This window comes from Podarcis erhardii (genome assembly GCF_964252035.2).
Source record: "Podarcis erhardii genome assembly, chromosome: 1".
Lineage (NCBI taxonomy): Eukaryota > Metazoa > Chordata > Lepidosauria > Squamata > Lacertidae > Podarcis > Podarcis erhardii.
Genome location: NC_138497.1, coordinates 112,399,348 through 112,422,477, shown reverse-complemented (window position 1 = coordinate 112,422,477; position 23,130 = coordinate 112,399,348). Strand labels below are relative to the sequence as shown.

General features: G+C 41.1%; 1 protein-coding gene across 2 annotated transcripts in view; it reads right to left on the bottom strand.

Moving 5' to 3' along the window:
* The window catches only part of CERS6 (ceramide synthase 6), a 77,763-nt gene that overhangs the window by 21,936 nt on the left and 32,697 nt on the right, over positions 1–23,130 (bottom strand). For both annotated transcript variants that reach the window (XM_081873198.1, XM_081873199.1), the window contains exon 4: positions 11,317–11,374. In XM_081873198.1, coding sequence (XP_081729324.1) covers positions 11,317–11,374 — 58 coding nt within the window. The remainder of the gene's footprint in view (positions 1–11,316; positions 11,375–23,130) is intronic.

Genomic DNA, 23,130 nt, shown 5'->3' with positions numbered 1-23,130 from the left:
CTTTAATAGTTGCTTGTAATTTTCACCCATTCTTATATTACAGCACAAGCACATAACCTACAAGGTTATCTTTCATCAGTTTGTGGGTATTTACCTCCTTACAGATTTTCAATATAAACCCTGAATTAAGTGGTTCACAATTTTTGCAATTAAAATAAACCAAATTATAGATTTTGACCGAAGAGCAAAACCTGTGTGTGTACTTCATCTGCTTAATTGACAACCGCAGCCTCAGCATCCGTTGACGTCAGTGGGGTATATGGGTCCTAGCTGTGCATAGGATGCAGCCTTAGGTTCCAATGCCTCTAAGTGCTCTGCTGGCAGAAGTCCCACTCAGCACAAAGGCTTTATCACTATATAGGAATGCCTTTTCCAAAGCTCTGAATGAACAGACATTTGCTAGAATTTTAGGAACACGCAGTGTGGGTCTGCTTCGATCTACTTTTGCAAGGTGATTTCTCTGGGACTGAGGCCAATGGTTGCTGTTTGTTTGTTTGTTTTAAACACAATAATATGACATGCAAGTAAAACTTGACTACTTACCAGCAGGCACAGAAATAAGTTGCTCCAAAGCTAGTTTCAACCACCTTTTGGAAATGCATTTGTAATAATTTTTAAAAGACTTCAAGGGTTTTCTGCTGGTTCCCTCACTGCGAGAAGCAAAGTTATGCTGAACCAGGCAGAAGGCCTTCTGGGTATAGGCACCCTCCATGTGGAATGCCCTCCCTTCACATGTCAAGCAGATAAAGAACTACATTACTTTAGAAGACATCTGAAGGCAGTCCTGTATTGGGAAGTTTTTCGTGTTTGGTATTTTAATATGTTTTATATAAGATGCCCAGAGTGGCTGGGGAAACCCAGCCAGATGGACCAGGTATAAATAATAAAATTATTATTATTATTATTAGCCACAGAAGAGTTTAAAAGGGGGACAGGTATGGAATAGATATCTTAATCACAACCTCTCTTCTCTAAACACAAGTTTAGTGTTCACCCCTCTTCTACCCCAACCTTGGCATTTAGATAAAATCCTGCCCCCCTTTGTTCACATTTGCCCACAGTTCCATATTCTAGACATTCTGCTGTTATAATTTAAATACTACTAGAAAAGTAAGGTCAGTGTGCTAAAAGAAAAATAACGAAATCAGGGAGAAAGAAGCACTTCTCAACATGGACTCAACATTTGAGCTTCATTTCAACTTGACTTTTCCAAAGCAAATTTTTTAGATGCTACCAGTAATAAATCAGCAGTACATGCAGTTTCTATACCACCACCACCACATTTCTGCACATGAGAGGCCACATAGCCCCACAAGGGAAGTGAGTATTTATAGTTTTGTAATTATGAAGGAAAACCATTAGAAATCCATGTCATGTACTTCAAAAGAATTCAACAGTTATATGACAGCTCAAGAAAAACAGCCAAAACCTGGGAAAACAACAGTATCTTCCATACACTTTACAATATCCTGGAACACCTATACAGGGACATAATGTTCCAAACCGGCTCTCTCTCTCTATTGAGTCTATGTTTAAAGACTAGTAAAAGTTTGGATTCTGAGCCTTTCCAATGAGGCTGAATAGCCATGTAAGTATTCACCACAATGTAGATGGTCAGGCTTCACTGCATCCCTTTTCAGAATTTTTGAACTGAAGGAAGGAAGGAAGGAAGGGAGGGAGGGAGGGAGGGAGGGAGGGAGGATTCAACAAGACTTCTTGGCAAGTCATTTTCAAGCTTTATTTTTTCCTCCAGAGGAAGCAGAAACAATGACAGCTGTTCAAGTTAGTACAACTTTTGTACATGAGCAACTTCTGCTTTGTGGGGGGGGGGATATATTCCTTGGCCCCATAGCAGTTTTTAAGTACCACATGCCTTTGGACCAGAAATATCTGGGTCTCTGTTTTGTTTTAAATCAAACATTTGCCACATGCCGAATGCCACCCTTGTGCCATCACATTTTTCTTCAGGAGGTTTGTGTGTTGGACAGCTCCCTAATTAGCCGAAACCCTGCTCTGATGTTAACTTTTGCCATCCTTTTCTTCAGAGCAAGATTATAATTGGAAACTGGGGAACTGGCTAAAAACTACACACAAATGGGGTGATTTTGAGTGGAGAACCAGTGGAGAAAAAACTTCACACACTACTTGCCTGCTTACTTTTCCATTCCAACTCCCGCCCCATAAACTTTCCCCTCTCACATGGTTTTGAATATTTGGCAGCGTAAACACACATTTTGAACTTTATACTGGGGAAGTAGCAAACAATACGTGTGTGGGGATTTGGCAGGGGAAAAGAGTTCAGCATTCCTCTTTCCCATGTTGCTGTCCAGACATGTCACTACCCAGAGGAGAGGTTATATTAAACATCATTTTTTGGCCTAAATGTCCCTGTCCCTGCAAGCGATAAACAGCATATTAATACAACAAAAATATATTATGAAATACAATAAATCAATCAAAATATAAAACAGCAAATTATAATACTATAGGGGGACAAGACTGCAAATGAAAGGATTAAATTACCAATCATGTATCACACTTGTAGAAACTACAAACCTGAACAGATGATGAGATACATTTTCTTTCTTTCTTTTTTTAAATGTATACAAACACTTGCTTTTTCTTATGGGAAAGAGGGGCCACTGGGGTTTAGTCACACATATTTGCATGTAGTGCACAGTAGGGGGTACTTGTTAAAAAGAAACGAAGCATGGTTCATTATCTGAGAGAAAAACAATTATCAAAAAGCTCTGTATCAACAAAAAGCTCTCGTTTATTAGAAACAGTTCAAAAGAGAACAGTTTAGTTATCTTACCATGCAGCCTCTGTTTGTAACATTATAATGTAAAACTTGTATATTATTTAAAAAATACAGGGGTCTTCATGGTGTGTGTTCCATGTTAATTTATTATTTGGCATTTTTCTAGATGCCGGAAAATTAAGCGCTGGTGCTAAAATGGGAGGGAGGGATGGTTGCTAGGAGAATGCTACTGATCTATTTACCAGCTATGTTTTGTAAGCAGCAGCTATATCGTGCTTATAAAAATTATCTTCACCATGGTTCATTTCGACATGTGAGCTGCTTTGGGCACAACTGTGCAGGAAAGCAGCATAAGCATTTTATTTTGAAATTTCTTATCAATGCTTCCTATCCAAAAGAACTGCACAGCAGCAAACAAAACAGAAATCAGACACAATACTATAGGATCTCAAAGCGACGTATAGTCACATCTTCTGCAATTTAGCTTGCACAATTTCAACCACCCGTGGTTGAAGGCAGGCTGGTTGAAATTGCACAAGTTGAACCTCAGCAAGAAGGAGAATTGAAAACCTATTTTCATGCCAGGCCTTGCTTGGGGTTGTCCAGTGTGGAAAGAGCTTTTAAGCTCTCCACTTTGCGGGGGGTGGGGTGGGGACACCAACAGTGCATCACCTTTGGGATGCTCTCATGAGATCTCTCAGGCCAAACCAAGTTCCCATGAGATCCGGCGAGGAGGTGAGAGGAGGTCTGGCTGCATCACAGTTTCAACAGCAAGCGGCCACACACCCCGGCTATCCGATTAGGGGGGGTGCTGCAGCCGGGAGGCCCTATGACACAGGCAGCATCCTTCCACCCACAGCCAGGTCACTAGGAGGTCCTGGGGAAGGGGAGTGGACCTTTTAAGCTCTCCACCTTCCTTGCTAAGTAAAGCCCACTTGGTGCATGTGCTATGGGAGTACTGCAGATTCTCTCTCTCCTTCCTTCACCCGCCAGGTGAAGAGCTACATCTCTTTTTCCTGGCTTTTGACACCTGAGATGTACATTTTAAGACCTGCCTTATTACTGTAGTTTAAAGTTGTTTTAAACTGTTGGTTTAAAATATTTTAGCCCACCCTGGAACCTTAGGGTGAAGGGCAGGTAATAATTACAATATAGTCAAAATGACACCATCCACATATACAAGGCCTGGGGGTAACCCCAGGATTTCCAGAAGAACACACACACACACACATATATATACACACCCTAAGCTCCCTACCACTGAGCAGGCTTAGTTGGCATGGAATGCTGCCGGTGAAGGAAAATGGGAAACTCAGGGGATGGAGGAAGAACAAAATGGAAAATCCTGAAAAGGGAATGGCTGACTGAACGCTGAACAGGAACACTAAATTCTCAAGCATAGTGTTGCAGAGCCCACTTGTCTGCTCTTTTCCGAGAGGTTTCTGTGTCATGATGAAATCCTTAACTGTGTTTCGGGCTACAGTGGTTTCTTGCTATCTCTCTTCTGACTTTCCATTTCCGCTGCAAATTTATCCTCTAAGTGTACCTGGATCCATTTGGAGGTATCTAACATTTCATAGAACTGCTTAAAGAGGCTACTATTCATAGAAATCCCTACTAAAATGGGAGAGTTCTTATTTTCTAAAATTTGTTGGCTGCTAACACGTTTCTGCAATTTGCCAACATGCATGCATGACTCTACTGGTTATACTTTGCAATGCTATACAGGAGCGCCACAGATTGAACAGAAGTATTCTGCCAGATTCTTTGTAGAATATTAAATAAGAAGAAACACAGCCTCATTTCAAGACAGAATTTGCTCTCCACTTCTAAATATACTTAGATGCTATTAACCTCCAATTTTTCTCTGTGACATCTTGGCAATGACAGCCCAATGTAATGTAATTACTTTATAAGATTATCTTTTGTTTCTCAAAGAAACAAATTACACCAAGGCACTTCAGCAAAGTTAAGGACTTTAACAATCTCTTCCCTTAAACACCATTTCCTTGTCATCTTTGCATAATTGGGTAATACTAGCCTCTTAAAACACAGCTTGTTGATGTCTGCAAAATCATCATCATACAATACAAGAGGGAGTGATGAACACTGGGATCACCACGGATTCCAATCAATGAAAGGAGGGTGTCCTGGACTGAGCTGCTTCCCCCATTTCTATCTAAAGCAGGGCCAAGTATAATTTATCCCTTCCATTGATAGACGTTTCCAATGTTTTCAGGCCATACTGAGGAAACTTGACAACTGGAAAAAAAGAAAGTAAAAATCTGGCGGGGTGTGGCTTGAGGAATCGTAGCAGGGGACAAGAATGCAGAAGCCCAAAGGAAAGTCAGAGATAAAATACTTTACAACAGACTAGAATAACATTTTTTTTTTGGGGGGGGGGGAGGATCTTACTAAAATCTTTAGCAAAACTGGTCTCAAACCACAATCTCCTTGATAGTAACCTCCCTCTCCTGATGCTCACAAAGCAAGCAGGTAATGAGACCCTTCTTCCGCTGAATCAAATGAATATTCACTACTCATTGCAACATCCCTTTGTCATGCAAAAGAAAAAAGCATCAGAGATTGTGCTACTCTGACATTCCTCTCTGCAAAGCTATCTGGTCTGTTGAATGTTTAAAAAGCATGTTTATAGACACCCAAGCCCTAAACTCAAGTTAATCCCCAACACAGAAAAGTGAATTACTAGGCAGAAGCGTTTTGTCCATCACAATAAATTTTGAAGTACTGTATTTTTTGCTCTATTAGACTCACTTTTTCCCTCCTAAAAAGTAAGGGGAAATGTGTGTGCGTCTTATGGAGCGAATGCAGGCTGCGCAGCAATCCCAGAAGCCAGAACAGCAAGAGGGATTGCTGCTTTCACTGCGCAGCGATCCCTCTTGCTGTTCTGGCTTCTGAGATTCAGAATATTTTTTTTCTTGTTTTCCTCCTCCAAAAACTAGGTGCGTCTTGTGGTCTGGTGCGTCTTATAGAGTGAAAAATACGGTACTTCTCTGTGTCACAACCAAGCAAGTGGTGGTGTAATTATGTGCAGGGATGGTATAATGTCGGAGAAGACATGCTTGGATTAGACCTCTTTTTCCAAGCAGTGTGTGGCAAACCAAACAGAATGCAACATTGGCAAAAGCAAATGGCAAGCATAAAACCTGAATGTGTGCATGGAATTGGGAGTCACAGATCTTATTTCCAACTCTTCATAATATTGCCAAACATTTATTCAGCTATCATTAATCTCCCTCTGATAAAGTACTCATATATTTGGATAAAAACTTTAAAGAGCAGTAAGCTGGTGCATCTATCAGAAAAATCCAACATGAGATAGACTTCTTCAACTTTTGAAGCATGAGTCTACAGACCTCCCCATAAGTGTTCAGGAACAAAAGCTAGCGTTTATGGGAGAAGGCAGTTATTTTCCAAGGGTTTACAATAATTGGAAATCTCTCCTTGCTCAGAATCTAGAATTGACAAGATTAAGGGCCACTTCAGACTTTCACTAGAAGCAGCAAATGGAAGCCAGAGCATCTCATTCTCACCTCCAGATTATAGCTGAAGGGAAGAGATATTCACATCACAGGGATATATATATTCTGCCCTGCATCAGTTGAACATGTACATCCCCAAAGGGCAGGGATGGAGAACTTGTGGCCCTCCAGATGTTGATCAACTCCAGCTCCCATCAACCCCAAGCAGTGCATCCAGTGGTGATTGACGACAGGAGTTTGCTCCAAGAACATTTGGAGGGCCACAGGTTCTCCACCCCACCATAGTAAATGTAGCCCTTTTTTTGGATCTGGCTCATATTGGTAGAAGAAGGAAGCATGGCTCACACTCCCTCTTGCAGCTTCTCATAAACATCTAATGTGGACCACAGAATCTCGAATTCCGACTTCAGTCATAGGATCATAGAATTGGGTTGGGAGGGATCCTGAGGATCCTGAGGACCATGTAGTCCAACCCCTTGCAATGCAAGAATATGCAGCTGCCCCATACGGGGATCAAACCTGCAACGTTGGCTTTTGTTCTCATTTTTTTCTTCATCCCACCCTAGTGCCCCCCCAACAAAAAACACTTGTTCAAAGAAAAATGCATATTTTCTGAATCTGATGCTGCAGAATCCTAAATACAGCAGAAGCAATTAACAAAACAGTTCCCCTGCTGCATCCAAAGGCTTGCTTATGGACTGATTGTACCACCGGCACAATAGATATTCTTTGCAAGAGTGTGGAGTTCATTATGTTGTATTGATTTTCATGAGTTTCTAAAATGTATTTACAACAATCAGTGAAACCCTCCAAGTGATCAACTGAATGAGGTGAATAACTCGGCGGGATACACGTCACTATTAAAAGAGCCAAGATAAAAAGCATCCATTAAGCACAGAATTGTAACAAGTCTTCCTGCTAATTTCTCAAAATGGCCTCTTTGGGCACCATGGTAACGTGCCTGGAAACTAAAAAGAGAAAAAAGGGGTTTCTAAGAATTTATCCTGTGTCAAGGACACCATTGCCAAGAGATTCTAAAATGCAGCACTTGTATTCTTTGCCTCAAAGTACAAATGTACAAGTGCTGAAACTAATTTTGGACATCAAATTACTTTAAAAAATGCAAATATGTATGCAAAAAGGTTTGATGACACCACTGTAAAATGAATAGATGAAGGCAGGTTTGAAGCTGAAAGATGTCTCAATTCCACTAAGTTACAAGTGGTGAGCCCATGCAACAGTGGAGGAGCGACGGTTTCACCCATCTAGGGATGACAGGAGATGAGTCCCAACTTCATGTGTTCCCTCTGTTACCTTATGTAGCTAATGAGTCATACAAAAATCCTATCTTGCTGGGCAGGGACCCTCCAAGGTATCTGTTAGCCCATGCAATCTTCAAAGATGCCGCAAAATACCTTTTCTAGTTATCTGCTGAACATATCATGTACCTATCATACTAATTTGACTACACCCAAATTCAAAATTACAGGAAGGACCTTTATATTATTTATAATGAAGCTTAATCCAGATAAGGCTAAGGCACGCTTAGTACGTGGTTCCCTAAATAGGAGTGGCAGGGTTCTACTTGTTCCCTCTGAAGAAATAGCCTGGGGATACTTCTTGATCTGCTACTGTTTCTGGAGGCACAGTGGTATGGAATGCCTTCCACTGGCTTCAGCTAATGGCCCAGCTGTGGCTGTACCTAGATGGGGTAGTCTAACTTCTTGTCCATGTTTTGGAAAGCTCCAGGTTAGATAAATGAAATATGTTATACTGAACTGTTATATGTGGGAGGTAGTTTAGAAACTGCAGCTAATACACAATGTGGGAGCCAGACTACTGAGTAGAACAAGGCAATCCTAGCATATAATACCAATCCTGGCCCAGCTGCCTTGGTTACTGATTGGTCTCTGGGATCAATTCAGATTTCAGCCCTGACAACTCACTTCCTTTTTTATTGTCTTATCGCTGTCCTGACTCTTAAAAATTTTGCTTCTGTCCTTTTTTTCTTTCCTTCTAATATCTTATCTAATGTGTTAAAATTAATTTTAGATGTAATTTTGGTGTAAGAGATGAAGCTTTTATATTTTTTTGCTTTTCTTTGTGGTACAAGAGGTAAAAATACAGTTTAGATTTCATTAGTATCTTTAGGCGCCAGGCAAAAACATTCCCCTTCTCTCCCTTGCCTTTGGCGAATTAAACAATCTGTGTAGTCTTTTAAACTGGGGGGGGGGCGCGGTATTGTTTTTGTTAGTTACTATGTGATGTAGTTTTGTGTCTTTACATTGTAAAATGCCCTGTGATGCTCAGATGAAGGGCAGTATAGAGATTTTATTAATTAATAAGGAAAGGCTTGAGTAGAAAAGGGTTCGTTTTCTTACGGAATGAACAATTACAAACAGGTTGATCTTTGCCTGACTTTTTGATTTTTCAGTCTGATCCCTGCAGAGCTATGTTGTCTGAAAGATTCAACAGATTCATAAAGTATCAAGCTTGATTTCTGAAACTTTCCTAAAACCTGGTGCTCACAGCACCAATCCATGCACTGGACTCCTTCAGATGACTGTGCTTAGTTTCACAGAATCCCACCATGTAGTTGATCTTACAAAACTGTTTCTTGCAGTATCTGAATTAATTAACAGAACTGAAAAACTCTAGGGATTCTTTTCTATCTTGTCAACTTCAGCTAGCCATCCTTGCCTGACCTCTCCCTGGCCCCACCCCGCACCTTGCCTTCTCTTCAATTCCTGTCTTGTGTTCACCTCTGATCTACAGCACTATTAAGCTACCTGAACACAGAAATTCCTTGCTCCTTAGAGCTGGCAGAGTAGCCCACTTCCAGAATCGACTCACGATAGTGATGCACATTATAATTTCAGACTGAGAAAGATCTCCACCTAAAAGCCTTGTTCAAAGAGAGAGAGATGCCGGATTAGCTCACATATTAATTAAGACAAAACAAATTCCTTCCAGTAGCACCTTAAAGACCAACTAAGTCAGTTCTTGGTATGAGCTTTCGTGTGCATGCACACTTCTTCAGATACCAATTAATTAAGATGCAAGATTCAGATCTGTATGCCTTAATGCGATTTGATATGATTTCATACCACACTGATAACAGTGTGGTACTACAACTGATACAATGTTCAAAGGCCTATTGCAAGCAACAAAATAGGTGGATGCTGTACCGCTCCGGGCACTCTTGGGTGACCCGAGATCCAACTCAGTTGCATCAATATGACTTGCCAGCATAATTAGAGGAATTATCCATCTAGGTTATCCACTATAACTGCCAAATGGAGTATTTGAGAGCAGCATCAGAAAAACAGTGGGCTGGAGAGGACATGGTGAACACAGATAAGATCCACAGTGTCTTCGTCTGGCACTTCATTCCTTCATCATCTGGCCCATATAGGTCTTGGTATGCAGTTGGGCTGCTGTAGCTGCCAGTCAAACTGCTTCAGGGTCAGGCGGGCAGCACGAAAGCAAAGCAAAGGACATAGTACCGACACCACAAAGTTTTCCTTCTGCTTCACCTGTGCTGTGCTCAGTTAGGCAACTCTAGCTCACACTTGAATAATCAGAAGTGGGTAACTGCCTCTCTCTCTCTCTCTATATATATATATTCTAAATAAGGAGTAGCAGGTTAACGCTGGCTCTCCAGGAAAGTTCTTTGTTCAGTGGGGCTTACTCTTGGTTAAATCCTTAGCTGTGAAGCCACTGCTTTCAGTTTAGAAAAACTTAAGTTCCATTAACAGATCAACCCTTACCAGAACAGAATGAGAATGCTGCCAGGAAAGTAAACAACAAAACCTTTTGCGTTTAGCACTATGTGCTTTGGGCAAATGTACAAGTATGCAAAGCTTAGCGTCACAATTAATTCGGTCAAACAATGATCCAGCAGATTGCACAGGGCGGGCGATCTTGCCAAATGCTACTCGGAATCAACATCTGTTCACAAAATCTCTGATAGCTTGGGATACTGACAAGGGATCCAGAGTGGTAACATAACGGCATAATCATGTTTGTGTATCATGCTCCTTGTTTAATTCTACAGCTGTGAAATATGGGCAAGTTACAGTCAGTACGTTCAGTGTGGGGAAAAATTAATCTTAATATCTTCAGCCTGCTATATATGTCAAGCTGGAAATCTAGAAACAATAAAGCTTATAGAAAAACATCTGCAGCACTTAAGTAGAAATTCTGAAAGCTAAACTGTTCATATTTTGTTTACGTCCTCTGAACAAGACAAAATCTACTCTTTAAATAAATGCCATCCTTTCCCAGATTGCTTTCAATCCTGAAAATAATGGTTCCTGAATTTTATACACAGACATACACAGCGCCATAAGCTACCAAAGGAGCAACTTGATGCCTGATTACAGGCAAAGGGCGAACACGAGCTAGTTCTCCCATTCATTTTGAATATACAGGGGAATATACAGGGATCCATAGTGGCATATAAAAGAGCACATTTAATATAGAATGACCAGTGAAGGCAAGTTTAAAGTATGCCAGACTGAGCAAAAAGCCAGCTTTTCATACTTCCCAAATAAAGTAGTGTGATGAATGCTCAGAAACAAGCCAATCAACCCAAACCCCACACTTGTTTTCTAAGGTTTGGAAATGTTTTTTATGATATATTTTTTATGGCCAGTTGTGGCTTAGCTATTAAATCTATGCAAATGTGATTGCCACATGTGACAATCTCTAAGTTGGGAACCTGTCTCCAGTTCATGAGATGCTTCATTTGAGCATCCCGGTGCTAATAAGGTCTCCCACCCACATTCTCTGGACAACCCCCCCTCCCAATGGAGCAAAGCACATAAAGAGAAGCTCTTCATCCACATTATAAAGAAGAGTGAGCAGCAGCTTACACACATATCACAATTCTCTCCAGCTATTGTATGCAATGTATTTCTAAATCACCTTATCCTGTGTCATGATATGAAGAGGCAGTGATTCACCTCCTAGAAGATCCTTTCTCAGACACACATAATAAGAAACACAATGGGACATTAACACTAATTTCATTATTCAAATGGGCCTTACCTTTTTCAAGAGTCTGGCTCCATAGGTGAATATATAAAGGTAAAATGTAAATCTCCACCTGCAAATAAAGTAAAATATATTTATCTTGTTAACCTTGCTTAGGTTGCCCTGAGAACCTGCTTATAGGAGAGCATATAAATGCCCCCTAAAAATTGTATTTTATGTGTCACACATTTATAAATCAATATTTGGGCCAGAACTGGAATCTGATCAAAAGTTTAATTCACCCATCACAGCCAAACTATTAAATATATACCGTATCTGAGAGCCAGATGAAGCCAAGCAAATTAAACTCAGGTTGGTCCCCCCCCCTCAGCTAAATGCAAACTGATCAAAATAATGTCCATGGTAGTTACGTTTGGCTCAGTAAACGTGTACATTGCTGAGACAAAGGTTGCATACATGGGTCGTATACATACAGTGCATACAAAAGAATCATGGTTTCCATTTATGTTAAAGTGTGACTACCTCAATAGCCATGTTAGAAACCCAGATATATAACTTAGGCTCCTTAATGGCTCCTTAAACCAGGGTTATAGTCGGCAAAACGTCTAGTTGCCATTTTTGGACCAGACGGTTTGAAAGTCACATTATTCAATACGACTTTTTGATTCCTGAAATTCATTCTGATTGTCCAGATAAAAAATAATGGGATAGAATTCTACAGGATGTGTTGCTAGTATGTGAAAACAGTCAAGATTCAAGGGTCCCCAGGCCTGAACCTCCAGATGGTGGAGATGTCAGGCGCCATTCTGGTGCCCAGGCATCTTCACTTGACCGCAAGTGACTGACAGCCAGGTGCAAAATGTGCCTACTGCCTTGTGAATTTCAAACTCTGCTCAATAGGTGAAACACAAATGCACTGGGAAAATGAAGAGTTACCAAACAATGGATTCTAAATATCTCAGTAAAGCTTACTGTTTCAGGGAGACAAATAACCTCTAATAATGGACTGTAAAGTGCCCTAGAAGCATTTATATCAGTGGGAGACCAGTTTTGTCCAACAGTGTAAACATTTCAGAGTCAAAAGATGTGAACTGCACAGACAACAGACTGTAGATTAGCACAGACAACCATTTAATGGAATACTGCATGGAAACATAGGAAGCTACTGTATACTGAGTCTGCCTGTTGGTTCATCTAGCTCAGTATGTAAGGTTACCCTAGAAAATGGTCTGGAAGTTGCAGCTGCTGTTGATCTACCTAGCTTTCTTGCTGTCCAATGAGTATGTGTCAACACTAATTTCGTTGCTTTTTGCTACAGTTGCATATAAACTACTCGGATCCCCACAGTTGAAGAGCTGGTAACCATATGATTGTTCAAAGGCATTCTCTGCTTAAGGAAAAGTATGATGGGCAGATTAGAGCTTGTCACTACAATTTAGGATGCAAGCAAAAAAATTAGTTCAGTGTTTCATCAGTATCTGCACTGACAGTGTCCAACTGTTCCTTTTCTGTTCACAAATTCTAACTGGAATTCTGGAAGGCATCTGTTAGTCAGGAGATATACTTAGATTATATGGCATTATTTGATTGTCACAATTAGCTTTATTTCTTAAACCACCCTCAAGTTTGTATAGGTAGCTTCATATCTGGTTTCAGTTTTTCAGTCTTAAGCTTGTTGAGGGTGGTAATGTTCAGTGTTGCTTCTGCCCTTCCAGTGCACAGTGAATAGAAGTTTAGAAATATTTCTTGAGAATGTCCAGAGTTCTTGGCTTACTGAGTGGGAGTCAGACTTGAGTTACTCTGGTAACAGTGAGATCTAAGCTGTTTATGATTAACTTTGCACACTGATTTTGGCGGGGCCAAATTATCAAATAACTTAATCTTGATCCAGCCCACTGTGCCTGCTAAGTGTGGTCTCTCTAATGTACGAAGGCTTGTAATAGTGGCTGTGTATAGCCCTTGTGTTCAATGAACAGCTTTCAGCTTCATTATCGTCAAGTCTTGCAAATTAGGATAGAAAATGATATAGCAGTACAGTGGTACCTTGGGTTACATATGCTTCAGGTTACAGACTCCGCAAACCCAGAAATAGTACCTCGGGTTAAGAACTTTGCTTCAGGATGAGAACAGAAACCGTGCTCTGGCAGCACAGCAGCAGCGGGAGGCCCCATTAGCTAAAGTGGTGCTTCAGGTTAAGAACAGTTTCAGGTTAAGAACGGACCTCCAGAACGAATTAAGTACTTAACACGAGGTACCACTGTACTTGATAATTACTTAATCCTACTGTATTTTCATATGACTGTATGGTGTAGGGGTTAGAGTGTTGGGTGGAATCTAGACACATATAAAAACCGTTCTGAAAATGCTTTTTTTAAAAAGTGTTTTTAAAAATACTCTGAATTTTCCATAAGGCTCACCATCCCCACCCAGCGTCACATTGTATATTGAACTTAAAACGTTTTATTTGCAGCTGTATAGCTGAGTCCTTGGACTAGAACCTGAGAGACCCGAGTTTGAATCTCTACTCAGGGGGTGGAGACTGGGCCAGGGGTGACCTTGGGCCAGTTGCAGTCTCTCTGCCTATCCTACCTTGTAGGGTTCTTGTGAGGATAAAGCAAGGAGGTGGAGAAGTTTTCACTCCACCCTGAAGAAGAAGAAGAAGAAGAAGAAGAAGAAGAAGAGGAGGAGGAGGAGGAGTTTGGATTTGATATCCCGCTTTATCACTACCCGAAGGAGTCACAAAGCGGCTAACATTCTCCTTTCCCTTCCTCCCCCACAACAAACACTCTGTGAGATGAGTGGGGCTGAGAGACTTCAGAGAAGTGTGACTAGCCCAAGGTGACCCAGCAGCTGCATGTGGCGGAGCGGGGAAGTGAACCCAGTTCACCAGATTATGAGTCTGCTGCTCTTAACCACTACACCACCCTGAGCTCCTTGGAGGAAAAATGGGATATAAATGGAATAAATAAATATTTCTTTTAATGTGACCACCCAATTATTAACTGGCGTGGCAAAGTGGAATCAAATGGCACCTCTTGTAAAACACTGAATTCCTGATATAAGGTGTTGCTATTGTTATTTGGAGACCTGAATGGCTTGGGGCCTCCCAAATACTTACAACTAACAACCTGACAACTAACACCTTGAGATCAACTAGCAGCCAGTAGGTGGTGGGAGAGTTTCTCCACGATGGCACCCCTTTTGTATTTTCCCTCCACATTGTCATTGTTTTTACATCAAACAACCATGTGTTTTGGACCAGGACTTTCAGGGAGAGTGACCGAGGCTGAATGGTCATCAGTTCCTCTCTTCCTTTGCTCTGCTGGTGCTGTTTTCTACCGTTTTAATTGGTTGGTGATTTGCTACATCCAGAACTGATAAGTCCTGGACTCCTGTGGGAGGAAACGCAATGAACAAAATAAATTCACCAAGTGGTGAATGCTTCATTGCTAGTCAGAAAAGGCTCATTTCCTGAGGCTAAGGAGCTTGGGGCTCCACAACCACCTGGATGGCAGGCAGGTGAGTTCACACCTGTTCACATGGCTCACACCAGCTGCAGACTTAAGCAGAGTTTGCCAAAGAACAGTGCAGTCTTCTAAAATAAGCCCATATTAATACTGATTATCACTAATATCACCGATAATGTCAATGTAACAAGATCTGTGACGGCAAAACAATGGAAGGGTAATATTAAAGAAGATCTCCTTCAATTATGAATTTAAAGCACGCAGGCTAAGATCCACTGTATCACCTAAAATGCTATAAACTGCCTGTACTTGTTTCTATTTTTGCCCTGCATGACTCAGGACAGGATTCAAAATGTTCTGAAACCAACAATGTGAAAAAGCTTTAAAATTACATATTGCAAATTGCGAAGAACAAAAAGAAGTCAGCCGGCTTATCTCCAAACAGCTTTAGAGACCAGAATTGCAAGCACAAATGACATTTTAAATTACAAGTTGTAACTTCTGCAGTTACTTAACAATTTCCATAGCTGACCAGAAAGGGAAGCAAACAAAACAGCCAAATCTGATAAAGATTTTGTAATTGTCATAGGGTTACATATACCCATGTGGTTATTTCAGGAGATTATGGGTGGGATCACTGGCACTGGCATCTCATCAAAGCAAAGAACTCTCAGCCCATGGAATTCTCAGGATCATATTACCTTTGACACAGCAGATTTGACCCACTGATGAAGTCTGCTTTGTGGAAGTCAATGTATAAAATGCCAAAAAAAAAAGGAGACAAAGGGTCGCTAAACACTTGGGGTAGTATGCCGGAGCAACACAACCTGAACAATCATGCCTTCATTATGACACCATCTACTCTAGGAAAAACAAACAGGCAAACCGCCCCCCCCCCCCACGCTCTCTCTACAGCTAGTGCTTCAAACGCCAGGAGTCTTCTTTTCTTGCCAATTATTTTTATTGACATTCCATATTTTTTAACAATTTGTCACCAAGTTAATACAAATTCAATACAAATTTAAAAGTGGATTTCCCACCCACCCCAGATGTCCCCACTATTTTCCTTCCTCCTTTGCCGCTCCCAATAAAATAACTTTTCCAGCTATAATTCAAAATACATTCATCCCTTTGCCTCTACACATCATCTGTTCAATGGCTTTTATACATTGTTATAACCTGTCCTCAAAACAGTTGAGTAGAGTAAATCCTCTTCTATCTATCTGTAATAGTCGTTCATCAATTTTCAAACATTTCCTTCTGATTCCTCCTGAGTAACACTTTGCTTGAGAAAAACAGATAATGCTTCCTCTCAGACAACATACAAACATTCTTCCTTCACATGGCCTTGAACACTGCTGTCTGACATGTGGCCCCAGTAATAAACAACTCAGCCTCACTGGTGCAGCGTGCAGAGGGTGAAAATGAAACCCCTAGAATTTTTTGGTATAAATGTATAATATACATTCCTCCCCCCCCCCCAACACTGCCAATCTCCCAGCATCAACCACCCTTCACATTTCGCCAAATTTAATCTTCAGTTTTACATACAACCAGCTCATTAATAAATAAACACAATCCATGTCTCTTCTTTTCTGTCTGAAAGTCTCAGAAGCCGTCAAGTTGGTATACACTGTGGTCCATCCTGTCCCTTTCACTGTTCTTCTTTCCAACTTTAGGCTTCAAGTGGGTGGGCTGACGTAATCTCAACAAAATCCATATCTCCTTTCCATCCTCCTCCCTAAACTAATTAATCTTCCTGCAAGTCCATCCTGCTGACCCTCAGTTCCATTACATCCAACTCCACAGCTTATTCTCTTCTGAGTGCTTAACAGTCAATCCAGTTGTTACCAATCTTTTCTTCTTTACTATTTTTATTTCATAATACGAAATTCCAAGGGGTGGTCAAAATCGCTCAAAATTCCCTCAAGGTTGTTACTCTCTATCTTCATTCAGGTAAAGTCCTTAGTTATATATATTAAAAAATCCATTGCGAAGAGGTATCTTTAAAGTCCACTCTTCCCAAAAACTTTGCATTCCATTGCTTTAGGGGAGGGTAGATAACACACATCTCGAAAAAACCATGACTTAAAGTATTGCCTCTCCTCCTTCCACCATTCAAGAAAAGCATAAATCAGCGCTTTTCATTCTTTCTGATGTGTTCTCCTCCAACATAAATCAAGATCTTTTTGGGGGGAGTGCCTCTTCACTTGCCAATTATGTCCGAATTCAAGGGTATTCCACAGCTTGCCATGGTAGCTTGCTGGGGCTGTCCTTGGACAGAGCCAATGAGCCCAGTGTCGTCACCTTTACATCTGGGAGACGGGGATTTCCATCCCCGCTCACACACACACAAAAAGGCATTAACAGACGACTGTGGTTGTGCCGTTTTGATACCCTCAAAAGGTTAGGGGAGACATGCCCCTTACCCCTCCTTAATCTCCACCTGGGACCCCTCCCGGGCGCTGGAGCACCCAAGAGGGCGATTTGCCGGGTTCACTGCAAAACAGGAAGTCCAAACGCCAGGAGTCTTGCTTCCCATACAACCTCTTAAGCAAATACTTAATATGCAGATCTTGAATAGGAAACAATTACCGTAATATCAGGCACAAATGATATGTTCTGCAGGAAAGCTGTAAGGGGAACGTCTGGTGTCTGTTTTTACTTTAATGCAACACTGGGGAGGGAACAGATTTCATCAGATCCTGCATGCAAAGGTGGGCGAACAACCACATTTATGGGAGGGATTCTTAAACTCTTTCTTCCCATGCAATCTAAATCCTCCCACTCTCAAAGATGCTGGCAGCTGAAGGGCAGGAGGATTAATTTTTGCATGATTGCTTCAGCATTAAAATCAGCAAGAAGGTGAAATGTCCAGGGCTTTTATCCAATGCAAAAATGGTTTTACTTTTCAAAATAATATTGGCGTGTATGATTAGAACTCTTGCTAATTGAGGTTCTCATCAATCACTGAAGTTAACTCTCCGTAAGTGGGTAATTTCATAAGAAGGGTTTTTTAAAGAAAGTATCCAGGGCTTTTTTTTTTTAACCTTAAAATATATATTTTTGGATATACTTTTCATTGAAACTTTTCAATATACAATGCATTAAAAACCAAACTAATCTAAATAAAAAGGAAGAGGAAGAAAGAGGAGAAAGGAAGAAAGGAGAGAAAAAATAGAGAGAGAGCCCTCTATCAGAGGTAGATCTTAATCATAATCCCACACAGGAGCTTCCCTTTCTTCTCCCAGCCTCCCACCCTGGGAGATCCCTTCCCTGCCTCGCAGACAGACTCAAGTTAATTGATGGCATGTAAACTTTCAAGAATACATGCTACTGATGTTAGGTAACCTGAGCCAGGCATTAAAACTGCTGAAACTTGAATTAGACAAATTTCACAACATGGCAGGTGTAGGGATCAACTACTCAAAATTGCTCATATTGCCCTTTTGATGCCTGCAAGAGAAAGCTACTTGGGTCTGTTATAGCCCCACTTTGCCTTGATCACTTACAAGTGGTTTATTTAATGGCAGGAAGAATTGGACAAATCCATCACAATGGGTAAGAAGAGCAGGATTTGCAACAGCACTCTTTATGGGCCACGAGTCAGAGGAGATCTAGGAATGCCAAATTTGAAATTGCACTACGAGGCTCTTTAGCTAAAACATTTAATTCAAACTATAATGATATACCATGGGTACAACTCAAAACACTGCCCCCAGCTTCTGCTGTTCAGGCACTGCCATTATCATACCTTTGCTGGCCAGCCATTCATAAGGTGAACAACCATTTCTCAAAATGAACCTACTGATATGGAAGAGAAGAAGCACTATTTCTGCTCAACAGTAAGTATAAACATTTTGAACGCTGCAGTATCAAAGGGATTTGCAATATCGAAGATTTCATCCACAGGGGGCAGCCTGTGACTGCATAGCATATAAAGGGGTAAACTGAAGGATGCAAAACTAAATTGTTTCAAATAACACAGGCAATGATGTGCATTAGCTGAAGAGAGGAGGGGATCTGTTCCCTAATGGTTTACAAACGCTACTGTGCTACTACTTCACTCCCAACACAAGGATTTCACTTATGCTATTTGCATGAATTTAACAGAGCAGACCATGGGTACATCGGAGGGTATTAGGAAAGTGTGGGGAAACAATCTTAGGAACAGTGGGGAAAAGTTTGGTCAAACCCTCCTCTATATACCATTTCTGTGAGAGTACAGAAAGCTATCCTAAAATTAATATTGTGTTGACACTGGACTCCTGTAAACTCTCATATCTAGCAAAGAATGTTCCTCCTCTCTTTTGGCAAAGATCGCTGTGGTAGAGCGCTCCTCTAGCTCAAATGTTTCAGAAGGAGGTGTTCTCAGAGATAAATAGCTTTACCGATCAGCCATTCCACTTAGATATTAGCTCTTTTCAAACAAAGATTTGCTTGCATTGTTATTGGCTGCAGCTCATTTACATAGTAGAAAGGAGAAACGACTCCCACAAAATGTGGACAGTACGATCAAATTTGGAACATTGCCTTGTCCAAACATCTGACCCTAGATAGGGTGAAATGAGATCTGTTTGATGCAATATGATTCTCATTTATCAGCTATGTTAATACTCATGGAGACACTCCTTGTCGTCCAGCGGCCCACGCAACTATGTGGTGTTGTCTCAAACAAAGATTGCCATGAAGATTGTAGGACTCAAATAATTTATTGCTGTGTTTACACTCAGTAGACCTACATTGTTTGTTGATGGTTGTGTTGCGTTCGAGACTTTATGTACTACTATGAAAATCAGTAACTCTATCTATCTATCTATCTATCTATCTATCTATCTATCTATCTATCTATCTATAAAAGAACAAGGAGATGCACCACTGCAAAAGGAAGGCTCTTGTTAAAATATGCAAAGTAGCAGGTAACTTATGCAAAGCAAAATCTTTCTATTGAATTACCGTATTCTTTGCTCTATAAGACTCACTTTTCCCCTCCTAAAAAGTATGGGGAAATGTGTGTGCGTCTTATGGAGCGAATGCAGGCTGCGCAGCTATCCCAGAAGCCAGAACAGCAAGAGGGATTTCTGCTTTCACTGCGTAGTGATCCCTCTTGCTGTTCTGGCTTCTGAGATTCATAATATTTTTTTTCTTGTTTTCCTCCTCCAAAAACTAGGTGCGTCTTGTGGTCTGGTGCGTCTTATAGAGCGAAAAATACGGTATGTGGTTGGAGACTTGACTGGCTTCGGGTTTTCTTCTTGGCTGAGGATTTTAACAGTAGCTTTAATATTTTATAGTAACAGCATCACTTGAGACCAGTGTTATCCTAAGCCAACATACTCACCATGCATCTCTGAGATCATCAGAGGAAAATTTAGTGAGGCCCAAAACCCAAGGGTTGGGGGAGGAGGGAGAAGAGATACAACACGATACACTACATTTTTGTAGCTGTATGCCATCAATAATATAGTACGGCTGGATAAGTAGGCCAGAAACACGCAGTTGAACAAACAGGTTTCTTAAAAAATAAAATTTCATGAACCCCTCTCCAGCTGTTCCCAGCTGCCTAATTATTCTGGCCACCTGTTCAATCAAGGTCAGTTCAATGCAATTCTTTCCTAAGAGCGTATTTCTAGGAAGGGCTTTGCAAACACTAATGGATCTTGATCATCTGGAGGAAATGCAGGAAAAGTGCTCAGCAAGGAAGTACTTTGCCACGACTCAGCCATGCCTGCAAAATGCAGCATTTAAATTACAGTACAATTCTCAATTCGGAAAGCAGATTTTTAAAGAAAATAGATGGAGTAACAGGTTATCCAATGACTGCTGCTCATCTTTGGATTTTGGTCAATTTTCCCCTCCCCCAAAATTAGCTCCAGAGAGTTATAAGTCTCTCCAAAACAAGGTGGAAAATGGCATGGCAAAGAGTGAAATGGCCATCACTAATCCTCTGCTGTTTGCAGAGGTGTCCACTGGATCAAAAGCATTTCTGTGAGTGCAAGATCACCATTTGGATAATTATAGCTTCTGCCAGGGGATTAAATTGGATTGAGTCAGGGCTTTTCCCCAGCTGGAACTTGCTGGAACTCAGTTCCGGCACCTCACAGGTGAGTGCCATTGCCATTCTAAGAGAATGGGGGAGGTATTCATGGTGAGTTCCAGCACTTCTTTTTCTAGCAAAATAGCATTGGATTCAGCTAATATCATTTCAGTTTTTACACTTACCATCTAGCTTTATTTTTAATGGGCTCATTGTTCTGATTTTTGATTTTTTTTAAAATCCCTTGGGTGGCTTTGAATTCCCCTAACTGATAAGCAGCTAAAATGTAGTAAAGGTAAAAGTAAAGGGACCCCTGACCATTAGGTCTAGTTGTGGCCGACTCTGGGGTTTCGGTGCTCATCTTGCTTTATTGGCCAAGGCAGCCGGCGTACAGCTTCTGGGTCGTGTAGCCAGCATGACTAAGCCGCTTCTGGCAAACCAGAGCAGCGCACGGAAATGTCGTTTACCTTCCCGCCGAAGTGGTACCTATTTATCTACTTGCACTTCATGCTTGTGAACTGCTAGGTTGGCAGGAGCAGGGACCGAGCAATGGGAGCTCACCCCGTCACAGGGATTCGAACCGCCGACCTTCTGATCGGCAAGTCCTAGGCTCTGTGGCTTAACCCACAGCGCCACCTGCGTCCCTTAAAATGTAGTAATAGTATATAAATTAGTTAATTAAATTTAATAAAGTAGATAGGTGAGCCACAAAATGTTAGTAAAATATCTAACCCGTCAACATTATGATGGTTTGCAAATCAACCATGTTTTATACCCGCTTTTCTCTACCATTTAACCAAAAAGAATTGCCTTTTGGAAGGCATGGGGAGCAGTTGTGTAGTTTTATATAAAGACATCAGCTCTTCGAAGGAATGCAGAACAACTGTTTGGAAATCACTCTGGCTGAACAACCTCTACCTCCAAGGGCACTGTATATTCCAAGTTAATTAGTCCCTGTGTCTTGCCTTCATGGGGATGAGAATGGGAGGAGAACACAACTCACCCACAAAGTAAAGATAGCCAAACGGATAATCCAAATGGATTTTGCAAGTGTGCTATTTGCTTTGAGCAATTCCTCAGCAACCCTGATGACAAGATCAGGGAGAGATTTCACTAAGCTAAGTGAAACAAAAAGTTATTAGAGCTGGATGGATGTTCAGCCGAAACTGAACAGACTGAGACCATCAAGGATGAAACTGACCATCCAAGTCAGCACTGCATGTTTATGGCAGGATCCGATACGCACAGGATCTGATATGCAGCTGCCTTGGGGGCAGGGAGCTTTAACGGGCATAAGGAGCAACAGCACAAAATAGGGAATTTCTGAAGCCAAGGCTGAAGTGGAGAGATCTGTTGGTCCTTTGGGTTTCTTTCTTTCTCTGGTATCGATCACTGGGGCATACTGGTAGCAGTGAAATGTTTAAGCTACAGTACTTATAAATCATCCCTGTCCTTTCTAACACTTTGATGTGTTCTTTACTCAGTGCACAGTATAGCTGCAAAGCGTGTCTCAAGTATGCTTGTGGAAAGTGTTGCCTATGAGCACGTTTATACTAGACAATCTTATTAAAGAAATATTTTGGGTGGGATTCAAAAATCACACTCCAATCAGTCTGTCTGCAGAAGCTTTGCTGTTTGCCAGATGGAACAATCCACCCTCTCCTCCCTGCATGATGATGGTATTATTATTATCTTTATGAAGGTTTTACAATGCTAGAAGCTGAATATCTGCATTCTCTTATGGAACATGTTCAGGAGGGTTGTTTTTGAAGGTGTTCTGGTCTTCAGCTTGCCAACTTATATTGTTTCATTGGTGCCACTAACACACATCACTGACTTACCCACTAGTCAGGGCACTATGCTACTCATGTGGCGTAATACATAAAAACATGCAACAAAATATTAGAAAAGTATAGTGTGACTGCTAAAGAAATAGAAGGCAGCCAAAGCAGTTGGCATTATTAAGTAAACAGAATTTACATTCGTGTAAAAAAAAAAAGCCCAACATGTAGAATAAGCCTCTTAAGAGCCACACACCTATAGATCAAAAACCATTGATCCAACAACAAAAAGCAGGATATAGATAGAAGGCCTTAAAGAAGGTAACTAATCTCTTTCCATATGTTCCCATGGAATAGGGAACGTGGCACAACTAAGAAATTTTTCTGCCTGAAGCCACATGGCATCTCAGTTCATCAAGGTTGGGCGTAGCAGGATGGCAAAGGAGATAAGGCAAAAGTACTTATCTTTTAAGGAAAGCACAGGGCTCCAAGGAAGAGTCTTAGACATGCTTCGCGCTTCTCAAATAAGTGACAGAGCTATTACTGCACACCATATATAATACGTCACAGCTGCCATTTAAACTTC